We start from the raw sequence: 24,365 nt of genomic DNA, 5'->3' as shown, positions 1-24,365 counted from the left end.
TTGATCTGAGCCCTTGGCTAGAAACAAATAGCTCAGTTTTCTAGAAAGGAGTTTAAAAAACCTCCTAGCCAAGTAGACTTTGGACAAGCACTAGCCAGTTGGATAGACTTTTCCTCCTGATCTAAACACAGGCAGCTCAAGGCATCAGAGCAAAACTCTCAGGGACTCTTGATAGTTAACTCTCTTTTCCCGCTAGTGTTCTATCTCACTGCCTCATTACAATTGCTATACCAGAAACCAAGCTTGATCATCTGGAACCCCTTTGGAAGTCATAGCCTTGTAATTATATGATTGGCTCAGAATCATTTTTCTCATCTTTCTCGCTCCATTAAATGTAGGTGGTTAATGATGTACTTTGTTTTCTTGTCAACAGGCCAAATCCCCAGTGGGGCGTGTGTGAGTGTGTGTATGTGTGTGTGTTTGGTACACAAGGAAGTATTCAGTAATACTGCCCTTCAAAAAACAGAACCAAAACATATAGTTGCCTGGGTCGCATCCCCAGAGATTCAGATTTAGTAGATCTGAAGTGGTGCCTGGGAAGCTACTTTTTTTTTTTTTTTTAAAAAAAAGCTAGCCAAGGTGATTGTGATATGCCCAGTAGAATAGCCAGCATTTGGGACCCCTGGCCTGCATATATCGTTTCTAATCAACTATGAAACAAAGCTCAGGTTGTGATAGATGATTTGATCAAATCACTAGGTTTGTTGGAGGGTGAAAAAGTGAGTAAAACATGGTATCTGCCTTTTGGATGCTCATAATCTATCCAGAGGGACATAGGCATATGAGTGGCAGAATCTAGGAAGGAATTGTGGATAAGGATGGATGTGAGCAGATCCTTTATAGGATTTGAGACTTCAAAGTCCTTGTGAGGGCTGTATACCTGGAAAATTACCAAACATAAAAATGTTGAAAGGGTAGCAACTGTAATCTATATCAACCTAGAGTTAATAATTGTTATAAATTTGCCCCATTTGCTTATCTACTTTACCTTTCTTTATATACCCCTCCCTCCTTTTTTCTTCCTAAACCTTTTGAAAGTAAGTTGCAGACATCATGGCACTTAACTTGAAAATTTCAGCATGCATCTCCTAAAAGTAAGGATGTTTGTGTACACATACACGATACCATTAAAACACCTGGAAAATAATAATTCCGTTACATCTTATATCCAGTGCATTCTCAAATTTCCCCAGTTGTCTCTCATTATCCAGTCAAAGTCTACACATTTCATTTGTTATCAAGCTTAATTTAAAATTGTCTCCCTATCTTTTTTTTCCACCCCATAACATTTTTTAGTTGAAAACTTTACTGAGAAAATTGTAGATCCATATAATTGTAAGAAATAATACAGAAAGATCCATTGTACAATTTCTCAGTTTCCCCCAATGGTAACATTTTGCAAAACTATAGTATAATATCACGACCAGGATATTGTCATTGATAACAGTTCACAGATACTATTCAAGTTTCCCCAGTTCTACTTGTACTCATTTGTGTGTATATGTGTGTATTATGTTCTGTACAGTTTGATTACTTGTGTAGGTTTGTGTAGCCACCACCACAGTCAAGATACTGTACTGTTTGAAAACCACAAGTATCCCTCAGGTTGCCCTTTTATAACCAAACCCATTTCCTCCCTACCCGTCCTGAGCCTCCAACCTAACCTCTGGCAACCATTAATCTGTCCTCTATCTCTAAAGTTTTGTCATTTCAAGCATGTTATAAATAGAATCATATGTATGTAATTTTTTGAGATTGGCTCCCGGCCCTCTCCCCCCAGCATAACTGCCTAGAGAGTCATCCAAATTGTGTGTATCAATAGTTCCTTTTGATTGCTGAGTAGTAGTCTAAGGTATGCATTAGCAGTTTCTTTAACCATTCACCTTTTGAAGGACATCTGAGCTGATTCCAGTTTTTGGCTATTATGAGTAAAGCTGCTGTGAACATTCGTTTACAGGGTTTTGTGTGAACTTAAGTTTTCATTTCTCTGGGGTAAATGCCCAGGAGCACAATTGCTGGGTTGTATGGTAATTGCATGCCAAACTGGTTATTAGAGTGGCTATACCGTTTTACATGCCTCCATGATTTTTTTTTTTGAAGGGTCCAAGCCAGTTTTGTTTTCGAATGTTCCACATACATTTTGGATATGCCTGATTTTTTCCTCTTGGTGTCATTTACTTTGTTCCTCAATCTCCTGAATTTCCTGTAAACTGGAGGTTAGATCTAGACGTTTGATTAGCTTTAGGTTAAACATTATTTTTAAAACAAGATTATTTCATTAAACTGTTGGAAATAAAACATCTGGAGCTCAGATAATAATGTACAGGAGGTGATGAATGATACTGTAAATCCCCTAGAAAGAAGAGGGCTCTGATCTGATGGGTTAGGGGACAGACAGGAAAATGAACTCAGGGTGTTTAATCACCATGTAATGAGTCTGGCTGTCCACCAGCATGCTCTGACATCCTTCTAAAGAAGATGGAAATAGTCTGGCAAGTGCTGACAGCCGACGCCCCAGGCTCGCCAAGTTGGCCCTTGTGCAAAGCCGCAGGACGCTCTGTGCTGGTTTGAGGCCTGGCCTCACCGTTGGGTGGCGCCTGTTGCGCGCGAGGGCGGGAAAGCGAGGGAACGGCAGCGAGAGGACTGCGCCTGCGCGGCAGCGGTTGTCGGTTAGGCACAGACAGCCCTCACAGAGGAATGGAGGGATGGAGCTGCCTCAAGACTCGCGAAGAGTTTCCATTTCAGCTGATAACCATAGTGCGCGACTCCATTCCCTGTTCACGGCCCCTATACTTCAGAGGAGCCCTTATGCCACCCTGGATACCATGCACCAAAGAGGGTTCGAGTTTTCTAGCCGCCACCCGCAGGAGCATGGCAAGATGATGCCACCCAAGGCTGAGGTCAAGGAGGGCCCCGGGCACCGGCTGCTGAACGTGAGCGAGTAGGATGAGGAGAGGGTCCAAGCAGCGTCTACCTCTACCCTGACCACCTGGAGGGCCATGAAAGTGGCTTTAACAGTCCATTCAATTCAAGAAAGGGTTTAAAGGGGTCAATGAATGCAAACTGGAGGGAGGGAGACTGCCCTAAGTTGGAAGCTGGTATAAATGAGAGTTTACATGTGGCACTTTGGGAATTATTTAACTTATTGGAGGGTCGGTTAATTGTAAAACGAAGACAATAATTAGTTCCTACTTACAGGGTTGGCTTGAGGAACTAAAGGAGATAATGATATAAAGTGCTTAAAACCTATTGCCTTTGAGTAGATTTCGACTCATAGCGACTCTATAGGACAGCGTAGAACTGTCCTATAGGGTTTCCAAGGCTGTAATCTTTATGGGGGAAACCCTGGTGGCGTAGCGGTTAAGAGTTCCGCTGTTAACCATAAACAATGGCAGTTCGAATCCACCAGGTGCTCCTTGGAAACCCTTTGGAGCAGTTACACTCTGTCCAATAGGGTCTTTATGAGTCGGAATTGACTCCACGGCAAAGGTTTTTTTTTATTTTTGTTTTTTAATCTTTATGGAAGCAGACTGTCACATCTTTCTGCCTCTGACGGTAGCCACTGTGCTTCCAGGAACCTTATAAAGTGCTTAACAACAACAACAACAACAGAAAACAAATCCGTTGCCAGAGAGTCAATTCCGACTCACAGCGACTCTATAGGGCAGAGTAGAACTGCCCCATAGAGTTTCCAAGGCGCTCCTGGAGGATTCCAACAGCCCACCGTTTAGTTAGCAGCCATAGCACTTAACCACTATTCCACCAGGGTTTACAGTGCTTAGCACAGTGCAAATCACAAAGTCAATAAATCTTAACTGCTGTCATCATTATCACCATTATTGGGATTTCATGTGGATAAAGGACTGAATCTAGAAACTTTGGTTATCCTTGTTTTCATTCCTGAGGTTCTTACAGAATGAACCTGCAGGAGCAAATTTGCATCATGTCTGCAAAGTCAGTTATTGGCCTTTCATATGTGTGAAACTCCTGAGTTTATATTTAGTGATACCACCAGAGGATGGAGACCTAAATGGGAATCAAGTTGAAATTCACTCTTTCAAAGTTGTTAGAGGATTATTAGGAAATTTTACGCTCTCTGTTGGTCCTAAGTTATTAAAAAATACTGCATATACAAGTTGCTGTTAGCAGTTGTTAGCTGCGGTGGAATCTACTCATGGCAAACCCATGCATTACGCGGTAACGCTGTTCCATGGGGTTTGCTTGGCTGTAATCTTTAAACAGGCAGATCATCAAGCCTTTCTTCTGTGTAGCTGCTGAGTGGGTTTGGACCTCTAACCTCTTGGTCAACAGTCGATCGCAAACTGCTTGTGTCACACAGGCTTCTAAAAGTATTCATCAGGAAACAAATGGTACCTGAAAAGATGATGTCCTTCTCTGTAAAATTAGGGAGTCAAATTACTTGATCTCTAAAATAACTTCCTAATTCCAAAAATTTAGAATACTGTTGACTCATTGTTATGATAAATTGAGAGACTAATTGTATATATCTCTCAGATGTATTTCATGTCTGTCAGATTATATTTTAGAAAGCAGTAGTTTAGAGGTAATGCTTAGAACACATCTGGAATCAAGGATATTCAAAGTTGAGAACCTTTACTAAATGTGATAGGAAGACCTGGCGAGTTTTAAGCAGAGGAATGACATGGATCAGATGTGCCTTGTAGAAAAAATTATTTTGGCAGCCAGGATTTAAGGAGACAGTAAAAAAAACAGTAGACAGGGAGGATAATAAAGGTCTCTGAGGGGGTGGAAAGCTATAGGCTTTAATACACAATTGGAAGTATCCTCTTTGGATAGGAGGAAGTGTTTCTTTTAGTCCTTTGATCACCTGTAGCCACATTATCTGAGGTGTTTGTTAAAAAGTAGATTCCTGGGCCTCCACCTTAAAAAAAAAACAAAAAAAGCATTGTCATCCAGTCAATTCCAACTCATAGCGACCCTATAGGACAGAGTAGAACTGCCCCATAGGGTTTAGACTTACTGAATTAGAAGGGTGGAGACCCAGGAAGGTGCTCAAATTTTAAACAAGTATCCTGGGTGACTCTTAAACAGACTCATGTTTGAGAACAACTACAGCATCGCTATGAGTCGGAATAGACCTGACGGCAACAGGTGTGTGTGTGTATAGACAGAAGAAAGGAGCCCTGGTGCTCAATGGTTAAGTGCTCGGCTGCGGTTCGAACCTACCAGCTGCTCTACACAAGAAAACACCCGGCAATCTGCTCCCGTAAAGATTGCAGCCTAGGAAACCCTATAGGGCAGTGCTACTCTGTTCTGCAGGGTGGCTACGAGTCAGAATCGACTCAATGGCACACAACAACAACACAGAGGAAAATAGATGTGGTAATTGTAGATGGAGGGTGTAGGTGGAGAAGAAAGCAAGTGGAGCTGGAAAAGTTTAACGAATTGAGTGAAAGGAAAAGGAGGGATAAGCAGCTGGAAGTTTCAATGAGATTTTTAAAAAAAGGTTTATGACCTGTAAGGTACTAAGATGATTGGAAGGATTAGCTAGAGATAGTGCTCAGATGGAAGGATATTGTAGTTTATGATTTCAGTAAAAATGTGAATAACCCACTCCACACTTTAGTGTCATTTCTTTGAACCTCCTTAACTCCTTTCTGTAGCTCACTGTGATTCTACATCTTGGACTTTGTCTTCACTCTGAGGGCTTCACCTTCAAAATCTTGCAATGTATATTTTACATCTTAACTTCTCATTACCCGTTGCCATCTAGTCAACTTTGACTCATAGCAACCCCATGTGTACTTCTGACCAATAAATGGTTTACCACTAAGCGATGCTTATCCAGAGGTGACACTTAGGAAGCTAGGCTTCAAAAGAAAAACAAGTATTAAAAATAAAAAAGAGCAAAGATATCAGCAGCCAAACACTGCTGGGGAGATAGACGACAGAATTACTTAAGGCAAGTCATTAAACAAAGAAACAAAACTCAACAAACAGCAACAATAATAGCCTGAGGGGAATCCAGAATTAGTAGAAAATGTCAAATTTTCAACAAAAAATTTCTCAAGATGCAAGGAAACAGGAAAGTTTCATCATGTTAGGAAACTATTTTTTCCTTTTAAATATTAAAAAAAAATGTAATACCCTCCAATTACTTTTCAAGTTCTAATTAAGTAATTGGAGAAGATGATATTTTACTGATCAAATTTTAACTAAAACTTTTGCATAACTGAGAAAGAAATAAGTAATTTGATTTATGAAGCACAGCCAAATGTACTTCTTCCATTTGGAGTTTCAAATCTTTGAAGGTATCTTCTTCAAATATAATGGCATTAAAAACCAAATACTGAAATAAATTGACTTTAGAACCAGACCTTCAAATCACTGCATCACAAAGTATTAAATCATGCTTTTCAAAAATAGTGAGGCCTATTGTGTTTTGTATCATTAATAAATAAAATGGAATTAAAAATCAGTTTTAGAAACATTGCTTATTTATCATTTTTAATTTTTCTATGTTTTAGGATTTACATAATAAATTGTAGTATATGTACATAATGTATAAATAAATATACAAACGTTGGTGATAGATGCTTAGATATTTTTTATTGCTAAGACTGTGCAGTCTAAGAAATTTGGAGGCTACTGCTACAGAGTCACATTTACCCGTTGGCATCAAGTTGATTATGACTTATAGTGACCGTATAGGACAAGGAAGAACTGCCCAATAGGGTTTCCAAGACTGTAATCTTTACAGAAGCAGACTGCCACATCTTTCTCCCAGGGAGTGTGCTTTAACCATGGCGCCACCAGGGCTCCTTACAGGGTGACATCTAGATGCCTATAATTATTCCTTGCTTTCCTAAATCTTCTTTCCTGGAGGCTTTAAACTGCCAGTTCCCTTGCCTACCTGGGCACAGTCTACTTAGAATGCAGGAGGTTTACCTTCTCCGTTTGATTGGAACTATCAAACGGAGAAGGTGAACCTTCTATTTGTGGTGGAGGTGGGAGGTCCATGAAGTTTCAGTTTAGAGTTAATACCAGAAAGCCTTGGTGAAGTTGATACTTTTTTTTCGCATATGACTGTCCATTTTTCATTCAAATACTAATGGTCAGCATCCTGGAGTGAAAGAGTAACAAGTGGTAGGTTTCCAGTACCAAACCCTGGTCAGAGCTGCCTAAGAACTACCTCAGACCCATAGGGCAAATAAGGGGAGAGGAGAGGAAGAACGTTAGGGGAGGAGGTGGTGATACTTCAAGTGAGTTTGAAGAAGTAAAAAAATTAAGAACTAGAGAGAGTAGCCTAGACTAAGTAAATAACAGGTGTAAAAGCATAAAGGAGCAAGGCAATTTTGTATTATTGCACCGATATATTTATATAATATATGTAAATATATAAATCATTCATTTCCTTAAATTGATCTATACATTCAATGCAATCAAAATAAAAATGTGAACAAGTTTTTCTTTGGAAATTGATGGGCTTATTCTAAAATTAATATGGAAATGCAAAGGCCCAGAGTAGTCAATAGAATCTTGAAGGAGAAAAAGTGGTTGGAGGTACTTAATCTACAGATATGAAGACAGTATAAGATTAAATAAAGACAGTGTGGCATTAACACAAGGATAGATAAATATACCAAAGAAACTAAATAGAGAGTATAGAAATAGACCCACCCATTGTGGACACTTCAGCAAGCAAAGTTGTGTCATCTGCATAACACAGGTTGTTAATGAGTCTTCCTCCAATCCTCATGCCCCGGTCCTCTTCATATAGTCCAGCTTCTCGGATTATTTGCTCAGCATACAGATTGAATAGTTGAATAGGTATGGTGAACGGATACAACCCTGATGCACACCTTTCCTGACTTTTAAACCATGCAATATCCCCTTGTTCTGTTCAAAAGACTGCCTCTTGATCCATGTACAGATTCCTCATGAGCACAATTAAGTGTTCTGGAATTCTCATTCTCTGCAATGTTATCCATAATTTGTTATGATCCACACAGTCCAATGCCTTAGCATAGTCAATAAAACACAGGTAAACATCTTTCTGGTATTTTCTGCTGTCTGCCAGGATGCATCTGACATCAGCAATGATATCCCTGCTTCCACATCCTCTTCTAAATCCGGACTGAATTTCTGGCAGTTCTCTGTTGATATACTGCCGCAGCCACTTTTGAATGATCTTCAGCAAAATTTTGCTTGCATGTGATGTTAACGATATTGTTCGATAATTTCCGCATTCATTTGGACCTTGGGATTGCCAAAAGAACGAACAAATCTGTCTTGGAAGAAGTACAATCAGAATGCTCCTTAGAAGCAAGGGTGGCAAGACAACGTCACGCATACTTTGGACATGGTATCAGGAGGGATCAGTCCCTGGAGAAGGACATCATGCTTGGTAAAATAGAGGGTCAATGAAAAAGAAGAAGACCCTCAACTAGATGGATTGACACAGTGGCTGCAACAACGGGCTCAAGCATAGCAACAATTGTGAGGATGGCGCAGGACCAGGCAGTGTTTCATTCTGTTGTGCATGGGGTGACTATGAATCGGAACTGAATCAATGGCATCTAACAACAACAACAACAATTATGGACATTTCATTTGTGTCAAAGTTGGCACTTCAGAATAGTGGGGAGAGGAGATTCTTAGCTGGGTCAACTGGAAATTCCTATGCAAAAAAAAAGAAAAAAGGAAAAGAAAACTTGACCTGTACCCATCACATACGAAAAAAAAAAAAAAATCAATCACAGGGGAATTTGTAAATCTCATTGTGAAAGGGAAAACAATAAAACAACTAAAAGACAGTATAGGAGAATAATTTCATGACTTTGGGGTAGAAGATTTCTAAAACAGAATACAAAAAGAAATAACCATAAAGGAAAAGATTGATATACTGAACTATATTCAAATTGAGAACTTTTGTTTATTAAAAGACACTATTAAGAGGGTGAAAGTATAAGCCACTGACTAGAAGAAGAAATTTGCAACATGTATAGCTGACAAAGGGCTCATATCTGGAATATATATTTAACAAATGATAAATCAGTAAGTAAAAGGCAGACAACCTAATAGACAAATGGGCAAGAGACTTGAACAGACACTTCATGAAAGTTTATATGATGGTTAATAAACATATGGAAAGGAGCTTCCCCTCATTAGTCATCAGGGAAATAAAATTAACACCACGAAAAGGTACCACTACACTTCTCCCAGATGACTAAAAATAAAGAGACTGACAATCCTAAGTGGCAAGGATGTGGAGTAATTAGAACTTTCATATTCTGCCGGTGGGAATATAAATTGGCTTATTCTGTTTGAAAAAAGTTGGTATTATGTACCAAAAGTTGAGCATATGCATAATTATGACCCAGGAATTCAGTTTCTAGGTATAACCTCAACAGAATGCATGAAAACGTGTACCAAAGACATGTAGAAGATGTTCACAGCTGCATTTTTCACAAGACTCATTTTTCATTTCTGTTCTCAGTTAAGCAGAGGTCTTAGTTAAAATTTGACCAGTAAAATGTCATTTTCTCTGATTAGTTAATTCGATCTTGCAAACTAATTGGAAGATACTGCATTTTTTTAATATTTAAAAGGCAAAATGGCTCCTTACCATAAGTTTCTTTCAAAAAATAGTTATTTTCCCACTCATTGTTAAAATGTCACCTTACTCTGAAAGGACAGATGAAAATACGTATTAAAATACCGTATGTATTTTATTACCTGCTAGTTTATATGCTAGTGTCTTCCATTTGTCATCATAACAAATGTTAGCAAATTTGGAACACTTGTCTTTTTGTAAAACCAAAATGCATGATATGTCTTTATGTTTGCCAACTTTTTAAAATGGTTTTCCATGAAATTTTTAAAATTCCTTACTCATCTGTTTGTAAAGCAGAGCAAATATTCTACTAATTAAGATAATGTACTTGGTCAATCCACTTAAATGGCAAACTCAATAACCTGACAGCAAATTGAAAGCATGAGGGCACTGATAAATGAATCCCTGTGAGCATGAAACTCACTCTTTTCCCTCAGGATATTTGCCTTCTGCCTATAGTCAGCTAAATGTGATACTTAACTATGTGGCATGTGGACAGAGTAAGGGTGACATTGTCAATCCATGTATTGAATGTTAATAAATCTTACTTTCTTATTTGTTAAAGAACAATAATAAATTATTATATTTTCTCCCTTTACTCCATGTTGTAAACTACTACTCTGGAGGATAAATTCTGGGCCCTGTTGTGGGTGTGCTTGTTTCATAGGGAGAGAAAAAGACGAAGGGTTAAAAGGAGTCATTGCTCCTAAACTCCAGCAGGGAAAAGTAGGATTTAAAAAATCCTTTTCAAATTTAGTAATTCCGTATACTTGTAACTTGTGCAGTGAATGTCAAGGTCTGGCCAATCAAATCCGTTACTCTTCTTCCCATATAGAAGAGCTAGGTTTCGGGAAGGGTGATGGCAACAGTAAAAGAGCTTGATAGTGTGGAAGCGTGAAGGCAAAATGCTCTCTTCTCGATTATGTTTTTGAATTTTTAATTGTTGTTTCAAGGCCAGGGGCCGACTGTGGAACAGACCATCAATTGCTCATATGCAAGTTCAAGTAGAAGCTGAAGAAAATTAGAACAAGTCCACCAGAGCCAAAGTATGACCTTAGTATATTCCACCTGAATTTAGAGACCATCTCAAGAAATAGATTTGACTCATTAAACACTAATGACCGAAGACCAGATGAGTTGTGAAATGACATCAAGAACATCATATGTGAAGAAAGCAAGTGGTCATTAAAAAGACAGGAAAAAAGGAAAAGACCAAAATAGATGTCAGAAGAGGTTCTGAAAGGCTCTTGAATGTAGAGTAGCTAAAACGAAAGGAAGGTGAAGTAAAAGCGCTGAACAGAAGATTTCAAAGGGCAGCTTGAAAAGACAAAGTAAAGTATCATAATGACATGTGCAAAGACCTAGAGTTAGAAAACCAAAAGGGAAGAACACGTTTGGCATTTCTCAAGCTGAAAGAACTTAAGAGAAAATTCAAGCCTTGAGTTGCAATATTGAAAGATTCTATGGGGAAAATATTAAATGATGCAGAAAGCATCAAATGAAGATGGAAGGAATACACAGAGTCACTGCACCAAAAAGAATTGGTTGACATTCAACCATTTCAGGAGGTAGCATATAATCAAGAACTAATGGTACTGAAAGAAGAAGTCCAAGCTGCACTGAAGGCATTGTAGAAAAACAAGGCTTCAGGAATTGACAGAATACCAATTGAGAATTTTCAACAAATGTATGAAGCGCTGGAAGCATTCACTCGTCTATGCCAAGAAATTTGGAAGACAACTTCCTGGCCAGCTGACTGGAACAGATACACATTTGTGCCTATTCCAAAGAAAGGTGATCCAACAGAATGTGGAAATTATTGAACAATATCATTCATATCAAACACAAATAAAATTTTGTTGAAGATCATTCAAAAGCAGTTGCAGCAGTACATGGACAGGGAACTGCCAGAAATTCAAGCTGGATTCAGAAGAGGACATGGAACGAGGGATATCATTGCTGATGTCAGATGGATCCTGGCTGAAAGCAGAGAAACCAGAAAGATGTTTACCTGTGTTTTATTGACTATGCAAAGGCATTCAATTGTGTGCATCATAACAAATTATGGATAACATTACAAAGAATGGGAATTCCAGGACACTTAATTGTGCTCATGAGGAACTTGTACATAGGTCAAGAGGCAGTTGTTCCAACAGAACAAGGAGATACTGCATGGTTTAAAGTTAGGAAAGTGTGTTTAAAGTTAGGAAAGGAAAGTTAGGGAGGGTTGTATCCTTTCACTAGACTTATTCAATCTGTATGCTGAGCAAATAATCCGAGAAGCTGGACTATATGAAGAAGAATAAGGCATCAGGATTGGAGGAAGACTCATTAACGATGTGCGTTATGCAGATGACACAAACTTGCTTGCTGAAAGTGAAGAGGACTTGAAGCACTTAATGATGAAGATCAAAGACCACAGCCTTCAGTATGGATTACACCTTAACATAAAGAAAACTAAAATCTTCACAACTGGACCAATAAACAACATCATGATAAATGGAGAAAAGATCGACATTGTCAAGGATTTCATTTTACTTGGATCCACATCACCGCCAATGGAAGCAGCAGTCAAGAAATCAAATGACACATTGGGCACATCTGCTGCAGAAGACCTCTTTAAGGTGTTCAAAAGCAAAATTGTCACTTTAAGAACTAAGGTGCGCCTGACCCAAGCCATGGTGTTTTCAATTGCCTCATATACATGCGAAAGCTGGAAAATGAATAAAAAAGACTGAAGAAGAATTGATGCCTTTGAATTACAGTGTTGGCAAAGAATATTGAGTAGACCATGGACTGCTAAAAGAACGAATAAATCTGTTTTTGAAGAAGTACAGCCAGAATGCTCCTTAGGAGCAAGGATGGCAAGACTTTGTCTCACATACTTTGAATATGTTATCAGGAAGGACTAGTCCCCAGAAAAGTACATCATACTTGGTAAAATAGAAGGTCAGCAAAAAAGAAGACCATCAATGAGATGGATTGACACAGTGACTGCAAAAATGGGCTCAAGCATAACAACAATTGTGAGGATGGCACCGAACTGGGCAGTGTTTCATTCAGTTGTACATAGACTCGATGGCACCTAACAACAACAGTTGTTGTTTCAGCCGTCTTCAACACCAGACTGTGAACTTCTTGAAGGCAGCAACACTTCAACCTTGGAATCAGCACAGTGCCAGGATATCAGTGCATGTAAAAATAATTAATGTAAGGACTGTGAAGTGTCAAACAAGGATGGGAAGTAGGAGTGTTCTAGGAAAAGGTAAGTATATGGGCTAGTGGGTTGTCAAAGAAAACTGTGTAATGGAGGCAAGTGGGTGAAGAAAGGTCACTGGGGAAGAAGTGCAGAACAACGTGAGTGAATGTGCAGACTTTAGATGTCCTAAGGGACTTCTATTCAAGGTGAAACCAAAGGGGACAGAGCTGTCAGGCATAGTGGAATTAGCTGAAATCAAAATTCTGTGCAGGTTCAGGAGAAATTCTAGGTGGTGTCAGAGGCTTTATGAAACTTGTCTTTAGACGGAACTCTTTGTTCAAAGTTCTAAATAGAACTTTGGTAAACAGTTGTTTTGTTGATGTTGCTACTGTTGAAGAGACCTCTGCTCAGATAAGGAAGAGAAAGTAAATGGTAGTAAAATGAGGGGGGGGGGGCGGTATTTTTGCCAGGTTGTTAAAGGATTAATTGAGCATCAATATTCTAAAGGAGTTGTTTTATTTTTCAAATTATTTTGTATTTATTGATAATGTTCATTCAAAATATACTCCCAAAATAAAGGTTACCAAAACATTAGAAAGCACGATAAACCAAAAAACTCGTTGCTGTTGAGTTGATTCCAACTCATAGTGACCCAATATGACAGAGTAGAACTGCCCCATATGGTTTCCAAGGCTGTAATCTTTGCGGAAACAGACTGCCACATCTTTCTCCTGTGGAGCAGCTGGTGAGTTTGAACCACTGACCTTTTGGTTAGAAGCCAAGTGCTTAACCACTGCACCACCAGGGCTCCTGATAGAAAGCATGACATTCCCCATTAAATACACATATCATATATCACAGTTTGCTATCTTGTGACAGTACAGTAATTGTCACTCAGTTGACATAAATTAAACACACACCACACTAAACCAGTCAGATGATGTAATAACAAAATTATCAAATATACAGAACAATTTTTAAATATTACTAAATATTTGTTGTATACTTTAAACCAAGTTTTTTTCAACATAACCAAGGATTTGTTATATACTTTAAAAGTTGAACAAGTGATTCTTGAAAAACACATACCTGGAAAGTTAACGCTCATAAGTAAGGCCATGTTGATTCAAGCTCAGCAGAGTTTGGGGATCAAAATAATTCTCCTTTTCAGATTATATTTCCCCTTCTCTCCTTGCCTCTCTCCTTCTTTTCCCTTCCCTCTTATTATCCTTACCTTACTTTTAAATCTATATTAAATTCTGAAGTCTTACCATCATGTGTAGTGACCAGTACCCTTAAGAGCAAAGTTAAATAGCTGGGTCTTATTTTTTATCCACTCTGACAGTCTCTGTCTCTTAATTCTGTATTTAGAGCATTCACATTAAAATGATTATTTGCATATTTGGATTAATATCTACCATATTTGTAACTTTTTCTATTTGATGCCCTTGTTCTTTGTTTCTATTTTTTGTCTTCCACTCTTTTTCTGCATTCTCTGGTTTTAATTGAACATTTTTTATGATTCCATTTTCTTAGCATGTCAATTATACTTCTTTTTAAACATTTCTTAAGTGATTGCCCTGGAGTTTTTAATATGCATTTGCAACTAATCTAAGTCCACTTATAAATAACACTATGCCACTTTATGGGTATTGCACTACCTTATAACAGAATAAGGAGCCCTGGTGGCACAGTGGTTAAGCACTTGGCTGCTAACCAAAAGGTCAGCAGTTCAAACACACCAGCCACTCCACAGGAGAAAGATGTGGCAGTCTGCTTCTGTAAAGATTACAGCCTTGGGAACCCTATGGGACAGTTCTACCCTGTCCTATAGGATCACTATGAGTCAGAATTGACTTGATGGAAATGGGTTTGGTTTTGGGTTTTGGTTTAAAACGGAGTATTTCCAGTTTCTTCCTCCTATCCCTTATAACCCTTATAGGGTCTCTATAAGTTGGAATTGACTCGACGGCAATGGGTATCAGGTATATCCCTTATAACTGTCATTCATTTCACTTATCCGTAAGCTATAATCACTCAATATATTATTACTACTGTTATCTTGAACAAACTTATCTGTTACATCAGTTAAAAATAAGAAAAATAAAGTATTTTATTTTACCTTCATTTATTCCTTCTCTAATGCTCTTCCTTTCTTTATGTAGATCTGGGTTCCTGGCCTATATCATTTTTCTTCTTTCTGAAGAACGTCTTTTAACATTTCTTGAAAGACAGGTCTACTGGCTACAAATTCCATCAATTTTTGTTTGTCTCATAAAGATTTTATTTCTCCTTCACTTTTGAAGGATATTTTTGTTAGATACAGAATTTTAGGTTGGTGGTTTTTTTTTCCTTCCAGCACTTAAAATATTTCACACCACTGTCGTCTTGCTTGCATGTTTTCTGAAGAAAAGGTCCATATAATTTTATCCTTGTTCTTTTATAGGTAAGGTTTTGTTTTTGTTTGTTTGTTTTTTAACTCTGATTTCTTTTAAGATTTTCTCTTTGTCTTGATATTCTGCAGATGGAATACGATATGCCTAGGTGTAGATTTTTTGGTATTTAGTCTTCTTGGTGCTCTCTGAACTTCATGGATCTGTGGCTTGGTGTCTGTCATTAATTTTGAACATTCTTGGCCATTGTAACACCAAATATTCCTCTGTTCCGTCCTCTCTTCCCCTTCCAGTATTCCCATTACACGTTTGTTATTTCTTTTGTGATTGTCCCACAATTCTTGGATTTGTGTTCCCTTTTTTTTTCATTTTTTTTTCTCTTAGCTTTTCAGTTTGGGAAGTTTTTATTTACATATCTTCACGCTAACTGATTTCTTTCATCAGCTGTGTTCAGGCTACAGATGAGCCCATGAAAGGCATTGTTCATTTCTGTTGTATTGTTTTTGATTTCTAGTGTTTCCTTCTGATCCTTTCTTAGAGTTTCCGTTTCTCTGCTTACATATTTTTGCCTGTTGTCCATGTTTTCCATTAGAGCCCTTAGCATATTAATCATGTTGTTGTTGTTGTTAGTTGCCATCAAGTCGATTCTGACTCATGGTGACCTCATATGTTACAGAGTAGAACTTCTCCATAGGTTTTTCCTGGCCATAATCTTAATGGAAGCAGATCGCTAGGACTTTTCTTCTATAGTATTGCTGGGTGGATTCAAATCACCAATCTTTAGGCTAGTATTTGGGTACAAACCATTTGCACCACCTAAGGAACTTATATTAATCATAACCAACCAATCTTTTGCCTTCAAGTCAATTCCAACTCACAACAACTTTATGGGACATAGTAGAACTACCCCATAGGGTTTCCAAGGCTGTAATCTTTACAGAAGCAGACTGCCACAACTTTCTCCTGTGGAGTGGCTGGTGGGTTTGAACCACTGACCTTTTGGTTAGCAGCTGAGCACTTAACCACTGTGCTGCCAGGGATCCTGTATTAATCATAGCTCTTTTAAATTGACAATTCTAAAATCCCTGTCATATGTGAGTCTGGTTCTAGTGCTTGGTTTGTCTCTTCAGACTGTGTTTTTTTTACCTTTTAGCATACATTATAATTTTTTTTGTTGAAAGCTGGATATGATGTATCAGCCATAGGAACTGTTGTAGATAGCCATATAGTGTCAGGCTTTGTGTTTATCTGGCTAGGAATTAGGAATTTCTGTTTGTTCTAGCAAAATTTTCTCTAGCGCTCTTGTTTCTCTCTGCCCCCACCCCCGCTGTCTCCCTTGTTGTCTTTGTTTCCCTAAAGACTCCTTCATAAGTAGAGTCTAAGCCTTACAGTTCTTTTCAGCTGTAATCCCCTCTTACTATACAGAATCCCCTTTGATGTTGTGGTAAGTTTTAGTAGGAGGGAAAACATTCTATATTCCTATGATTAAGTCTCAGTCTTTTAGTGGGTCTGTGTCCCTGGGCTATGACCCTCACAAGTGCTTCTCAAGCTTTCCCTTCCCTGACATCAGAGGCTACAAGGGGCTGGAGTTGGGTAATTCCCTTCTCCCAAGTAGATTACCAAAAAAACCAAGCCCATTGTCAATGAGTTGATTCCTACTCGTGGAGAGCCCAAGTGTGTTAGAGTATAACTATGCTCTGTAGGATTTTTAATGGCTGTAATATTATGGAAGTAGATTGCCAGACCTTTTTTCTGCAGCACTGCTGGATGGATTTGAACCTACAGTGTTTCATTTAGTAGCTGAGTGCAAACAGTTTGCACTACCCAGGTATCTCCAAGTGGGTTAACCTGTTGCCGTCGAGTTGATTCTGACTCATAGTGACCCTGTAGGACAGACTAGAACTTCCCCATAGGATTTCCAAGGAGTGCCTGGTGGATTCAAAATGCCAACCTTTTGATTAGCAGCCATATTCTTAACTACTGTGCCACCAGGATTTCCCCACATAGGTTAGGCTCTGGTAAAATAGTTTCCCTTGAGGTCAAGACTTTGTTTATGAGAACAGAATGCTCTGGGTGTATTTGAAAATGGTTACTTTTTCCCTCCCCCCTGCTGAGAGCTTAAGGGGATTTATTTCAGATCTTCACTCTGAGAACCAGCTGGGGCTCCTGGAGGTAAAATTCACTAAATTGTGGGGGTCCCTTTAAGGCTGGGCCCAGGAGTTTTTATCTGTCTAGCTAGTCCGTGCTTTGTCTCCAGGAATTAGTCAATTACCCGTTGAGTATTCTACCGAGCTTCTGCTGTGGCTTCTGTTACTGGTAAACTCTTATCCTCTGTATTCACTTGCTTTTCCAGATTTTGGGCTAGTGATTTGCCCTATGACTTTAAATCTCTGATGGATCTAAGAAGAGTTGTTGACTTTCAGTTAGTTCAGTTTTTTCTTGTTGTGAGGATAAGAGTTGTTGCCCCATTAGTGTCCGTGTCCTGGAGCAGTCGAGCCAATGAATTGTACTCCAAGTCCGAAAGAGAGAAAAAGTTTATTAGGAGGTAACACCAACGGGGAGTCCGACAGCAATGCAGGCTATCTTTATGGAGTCCCAAAAGCAGTTTCTACATTGCAGTTTATATATCTTTTTGGCAAGAATTACCTAGTGTTTTCAAGCATGTAGCTCACGGATGGTCAGATGAGGATACATCACAAAACAATTATAAGAAACTCTTTATTAAACTAAAAGATATGCATGTCAGACACCTGGACTCTAATCTGTATGTTTGTAATGGGCAAAAAAAAAAAAAAAACATAAAAATCTCTCAGCTAGTGGAAATGGCCTGCCAAGTTTACTCTGACCGAGATAAAGAGCAAGAAAGAAAGCTGCAGACCAAAAGCGCCAGGCAGCCTTCCTAGTTGCCATGATGCGGCTGAAGGCCATTCCCCAAGAGAACAAAGAAAAGGAGGGAGACCAAGGCCACAAGAGCCAAGAAGGCCTTACACCCCTTTGGAACGAGACCAGTGCAACTGGTACAGTAAAAAAAAGAAAACTTATAGCTTACTTAGAGTATTAGTTATGTCAAGCTCTCAGTTGCCCATTTTGAAAAGGAGAAAACATGTTGCGAGGTATTAGGGTCACAAAGTGATGACTTCCAAGCTCTTGTTGCAAATTGGAAGTCCCTTACAGTAGCTTTTAATGGAGTTGGCTTGAATTTCTTATTCTTTACTACGTCTTAGAATTCCCAACTTAAGTGTACCCTCTAAAGTGCAGTTTCTTTAAATGGATGAAGCTGTGACTGGTGGGAGATGAGGGGCAGGAATGGACATTTCTTTCTCTTTTGTTTTTCTAGCATCCTTAATTTTCTTCTCTTATACATTCTTTCCTTTCACCGTCATGTACACAAGGTCCACCTCTTTTTTTCTGTCTCTTTTTGCCCAAGGAGCAGTTCTCTGAGGCAGCTACTTTTCACCCTTCTCACTTTCGAGTCCCTTCTCTATAGCTATTGCTGTAAACTACCAAGTCTCAGACTTGTGTTCAGAATTTTTGCCTTAGTGTTTGTTATGGTTTGAATTTTGTCCCTCAAAATATGTGTTGGAATCATAACCCTTATACCTGTGGATATAATCCCATTTGGGACTAGGGTTTTCTTTGTTCAGTTAATGAGGCCACATTAGTGTAGGGCATTTCCTAAACCTAATCACTTCTGAGTGATACAAAGAGCAGTATAGACACAGAGACAAGCAAGCATAAATGGGGGAAAGATAGATGCCACGTGGAGATTGCCAAGACACTGGGTAAAGTTGGGGCTACAGAAGCTGAAACAAGGTTTTTCCCCCAAAGTGGACACAGAGAGAGCTTTCTTCCCCTAGAGCTGGTGTCCTGAATTAGGACTTTTAGCCTCCAAAAATGTGAGAAAATAAATTTCTGTTTCTTAAAGCTACCCACTTGTGATATATCTGTTACAGTAGCACTAAGAAACTAAGACGGAATTGAGCTCTCTTTCTCGAGATGATTTTGTCTGTTTCCTTTGTTCTCTGCTCCTCTCTACTCTTCTCCATAGAGTCTCTCAAGGCTTCTTTTCCCTTGCTCTCTGTTCCCATAGGTTTGCAATGGTGACGGAAGCTCCGTTGACAACTCTTTCGGAATTTGTTTTGTATTCTCCATTTACAGGAAAGTTGAAGTTTGTGATATTCTCTCTCCCAGTAGAGCTAGAGGCATAGATCATGTTTTATTTGCACTCCTTATTGACTTTTTTTTTTTTTGAGGAGAGATTTGGATTCAAGGTGGCTCCCATAATAGGGCCAATTGGAATTCTCTCCTTATAAACTTTTTTTTAAAAAATAATATTTTATTGTGGTTTAGGTGAAAGTTTACACAGCAAATTAGGTTCCCTGTTAACAATTTTATTACAAATTGTTCCATGCCATTGGTTACAATTTTTACAGTGTGTCAGCATTCTCATTATTTCCATTCTGTTTGTTCTGTTTCCATTGGTCTATCTTCCCTTCCCTTCCTTGCCTTTTCATCTTTGCTTTTGGGCAAATGTTGACTGTTTGGTCTCACATAGTTAATTGTTTAAGGGAGTACATTGCTCACGGGTGACATTGTTTATTTTATAAGCCAGTCTATTATTTGGCTGAAAGGTGAACTGCAGAAATAGTTTCAATTCCAAGTTCAAAGGGTATCTTAGGGTGATAGTCTCGGGGGTTCCTCTAGTCTTTACTGGTCCAGTAGGTCTGGCCTTTTTTAGGAATTTGAGTTTTGTTTTACATTTTTCTCCCATTCTATCAGAAACTCTCCTTATAAACGTTTGAAGATATCCCACTATATGTTCAATCTCTTAACAATCTGAAGAACTTTGTTCATACTATTACGCACTTTTCTTTTCTCTCATGATTCCCTTTATGATTTTATATTTAATTGTATATATTTTTTGTTTTCTGTGCTAACTGATAAATTTATTGAGGGTAGGGATGATTTTTTAAGTCATATTACTACCCCACTGCCTAGAATAGTACTTGATATTTACTACATACTCATAAAATATTTGTTGAATTGAATTAACCTTTTATCTAGTTATGTTCTTCTTTTCCTTCTGAATTCTTAATTTATTTACATTGTAGGTGCTGAGAAAAACTCTTAAAGAGCCTGAGAATAAAGAACTGGAAGTAGCACCTGAGATGCCAACTTTGGTGCCATTTGGGGATGTGGTAAGAATGATCAGCACTCAAAAAACTTGTCCAAATTATTTTTTTATATGAAAAGTAGTTGATGTTTATTATTTGGTAATCAAAAAGAATGTGCAGAAAATGGTTCTCTTAGTAATATTTCATAAAATTTTCAGTTTTATGAAAAATGCATGTGATTGATAGTTCCTCACATTGCATAATTCAGTCACACTATTTCTCTTTGAAAGTTCTGTGACTTATTCTGAGAGATTATAAAAACATTATAATAATCACTGAAATTATGGAAAATATCCTGATTGATAGAAATAGTTTTCTATACTAAGGATTCCAAAACTCTAGTTATATCAGAATCACCTGAAACACTTTTTAAAAATATTGATTTCTTGGATTCCACCTAAGACCTGCTAAATTAGAACCTCTGGGTGTGGGGCCTGGGAATCAGTATTTTTACTGAGCTCTTTAAGTGATTGTATTCATTGTCAGATTTAGGAGACTTTGAGCTACAGTTTGAAAATTGATTCCCACCCCTCCACCCCATCAAAAAACAAACAAACAAACAAGCAGACACACTCATCACTCACATTCAAACACACACACAGAGAAATAGAATCTAATATCTAGGCTAAGTACCAGAAAAATCTGTTGTTCTATTTTGGGTGCTTCAGAGTACAGGACGTGATGGTCTATATACATTTAGAATTGTTAAATATTGTAGCATTCTTTTACAGTTATTTTTATTTTCTGAACGTTATTAGAATAGTTGATGAGTATAAAATAAGTTTCTCTTATTCTCTTCCTCTGTTTCCCATCATTTACTAATCTGTTTTCTTGATTGTAAAATTCATGATAAATTTAACATCAGCTTTGGGGGTGGGGTGGGGAGAGAAAGACTGTATTATGTACACATTTTTTGTTTTTACAAAATGACCACGGTGCACATTTATCCATATAATTATGTAAAACTTTCATCACTATATTACAATCAAAGAGTATAAGCCTTCACTGTCTGAATCTAAACTTAGAAAAAATTCTTTGGAATCATTTTTTGCCATAAGCTATTATGTATGGCATTATGTTAACATACTAATTTCTGTAACCCATACTCTTGAATATGATTTCCTCATCTCTTCAGAATTGACATTTTGAAGAATATTCTGATTTCAACTACATTTCCTGACTTGACAGTTTTCATTTTCCTTAACTGAATTACATATTACTAGATCTTAAACAGCTTCACTTAAAAATCGGCTGGAAATTTTTGAAAAACAGATGTTTGGGATGTGATTGATAGCTCCTCACAATACATGATTCAGTTACACCATCTCTCTTGGAAAGTTTTGTGATTTATTCTGAGGGATTTGCCTGAAGGGTACACATGTAGACAATAATAACTACATGACAACCTATTTCAATTTCTGATAGTCATGTTGCATTTTCAGAAAAAACGTGAAAAAGTTGCATCCTAAAATTGGGAACATGAAGTATTTCTGTGGTGAACAGCTTTCTGGTTGCTTCCTGTTTTAATTGCATGTTTGAGAGTGTTTGCGGGTGAAGGTGTTGACATGGGCGTTGCTTTGGGCCACGGAGGGAATCATCTCAATAACAAATAACAAACGTGAATAATAAATGTGGTAACATTTGTTATCTGCAATCTGTGAATGGTTATTATTATATTTTTGAGTGTTAAATCTTGTTCTATGTTGAATGGAAATCTATACTCTCTTCTAAAATATGTGAATCTATTATTTAAAAGTATAATAAATGGCTATTGAAATATAAGAAAAGTTAGGATAGTTGCCCATGGCTTCATGCTGAGACACTTGATAGGTGGGCCTGTAATTAGTAAATATTTATTTTAGACTGTTAACATATGGAATTATGTAACACAAAGTTGTAGAAGCATATGGCATGGAAGCTATACCTCCCTGTTTTACCCTCCTTATGTACTATTCAGTTTTAAGAAATAAACAATGATGGACGATACCATCTATGGCGATACAATTTCAAATCTTGTTTAGCTTAAGTAATATGCACTATCCCTTTTGAACTTGAAAAATTAGAGCCTTTCCTTTGACATAACTATTAATACCTCTAGTTCCCTTAGAAATAGACCACTATATTTTCTTCTTTAGGATTTCATCATTCATATACAGTAGTCTTTTAATTAAATATTGAATGTTAGTCTCCTTTTTGCATTTTCCACTAGCATTCTTTTAAAATGAATTCTCTGAAATTAGTTACATTACATTTAAAAATACTATTGGGCTATGTACTTTGTTTTACAATGCTTAATATAATATTGCTGCTATTTTTAATTTTCTTTTTTTGTGCAACCATCACCCTATTTATTTCCAAAACTTCTCACCCCAAACAGAAACCCTGTACCCATTAATCAATAATGCTCCATTCCCACTACCTCCCTTTTACTTTGTTTTTAGGATTAAGCATGGCTATATATTTGGTTAATACTGCATATTAGTATTTAATTGTTCCTGCATTCATTTTGTATTTGATTTTGTGATTAAACACAAGACACAATTTTCTTTAGCATTTAAAAACACCTCTTAACAAGAGAGAATGGATATTTCATAGCCTCTGGCATGTTATAGTTCAATAAATGTTGAATGAATAAAGTGGTTTTAGGATATTCGATAAAAGAGCTTATCTGAAACACTACATTTGATCAGTTCTCAAGCAATATAAAACAATTCAACTAGTGGTGGTCAAACTTAAATTAATAATGAACCATTCTTTTGCTTTGTATTCTTGTTAATTTTAGGTTTATCATTGTTGTTCTTGGGTGCCATCAAGTCACTTCTAACTCATAGCAACCCTACGTTCAACAGGCTTTTAGGTTTACTTTGAGCAAACCCTGTTTATTTTTCTTCTTGTAGTTCTGCTTTCTAATGCTTTGCATTAACTAGATATTTTTAATGAGAAGAAATATTTCTGATGAGAGAAAGCAACAAAAAAGTGCAATTTTATATTTTTAATGTAGTTCTGTATAGAATAAAATGGAAGATAAGTTAGCTTTCTTACATATTCACTACTTGTGTTTTTATTTTGATTGTTTTAGGTTGGCTGCCTGGCTATTCATATATACAACTGCAGACATTTTATGCCTAAGAGTATCCTTTCTTTTGATTTAAGAACCATAGCATGGTCATATATCACTATTTCAGTTACCTATTTCTGTATTACAAACCACTCCAAAACTTAGAGGCTTAAAATGTTATCCATTTTACTATCAATCATAATCTGTGCATTGACTTGGTGGTACTTCCGTTCCATGTTATCACAGCTAGGACTATAGTCATCTGGCAGTTCAACTAACTGGGTTGGAATATCTAAAAAGGCGTGTGTTTGGGGCTTTGGTGGGGTGCCTGGAAGGCTGGACTCAGCTGGGATGCTGGAACGGTTGGACCTTTCTCTCTTTCCATGTAGTCCCAGGGATTTTCATCATTTTTTGGGAGGGGAGGGGGGTTAATTTTTATTAGAAAACTACATAAAATATTATTTATCTTGATTACTTAAGTTTTTGACACCTCCTTAAATTTTACACTCTAGGTGTGTTCTCTTACACCATCCTAGTCCTGGTTCTGGTCACTTCCATTGCATTCTGTTGGTTAAAGTGGTTACAGGGCCAGCCCAGATTCAAGGGCAGGGGAAATAAACTCCACTTTTTGATGTGGGGAATGACAGAAGATTTTCAGCCATCTGTAATCCACCTCAATCACCATATAAGTTAAAGGAATGATATATAGCCTTTGGATGATAATGCTAATTTATTTATAAGTAATAATTGTGCTTCCTTTAGACATTTTTAAAAAGGATTTATTGTATATTGGTGCCTTTAAATAAACAGAATGTTTATTAGATTTTTTATGACATAAAACTAGTCTCATTATGGAAACTGGATGTTTTTCTTTTTTGTGTAAAGAGAATTATTAGAGAATATATAAAGAGAATTATATATTATATAATTATTATGTATAATT

The 24,365-nt window shown here is 37.5% G+C and overlaps 1 protein-coding gene across 1 annotated transcript in view; it reads left to right on the top strand.

The window, feature by feature from the left end:
* Positions 1 to 2,705: 2,705 nt before the first annotated feature.
* Positions 2,706 to 24,365, top strand: part of C2CD6 (C2 calcium dependent domain containing 6) — a 126,365-nt gene continuing 104,705 nt past the window's right edge. The window contains exons 1-3 of the mRNA XM_012556045.1: positions 2,706 to 2,933; positions 20,302 to 20,388; positions 23,444 to 23,495. Coding sequence (XP_012411499.1) covers positions 2,706 to 2,933; positions 20,302 to 20,388; positions 23,444 to 23,495 — 367 coding nt within the window. The remainder of the gene's footprint in view (positions 2,934 to 20,301; positions 20,389 to 23,443; positions 23,496 to 24,365) is intronic.

The sequence above is a fragment of the Trichechus manatus genome, unplaced genomic scaffold (assembly GCF_000243295.1).
Source record: "Trichechus manatus latirostris isolate Lorelei unplaced genomic scaffold, TriManLat1.0 scaffold00056, whole genome shotgun sequence".
Lineage (NCBI taxonomy): Eukaryota > Metazoa > Chordata > Mammalia > Sirenia > Trichechidae > Trichechus > Trichechus manatus.
This window is presented reverse-complemented; position numbering and strand designations above follow the sequence as displayed.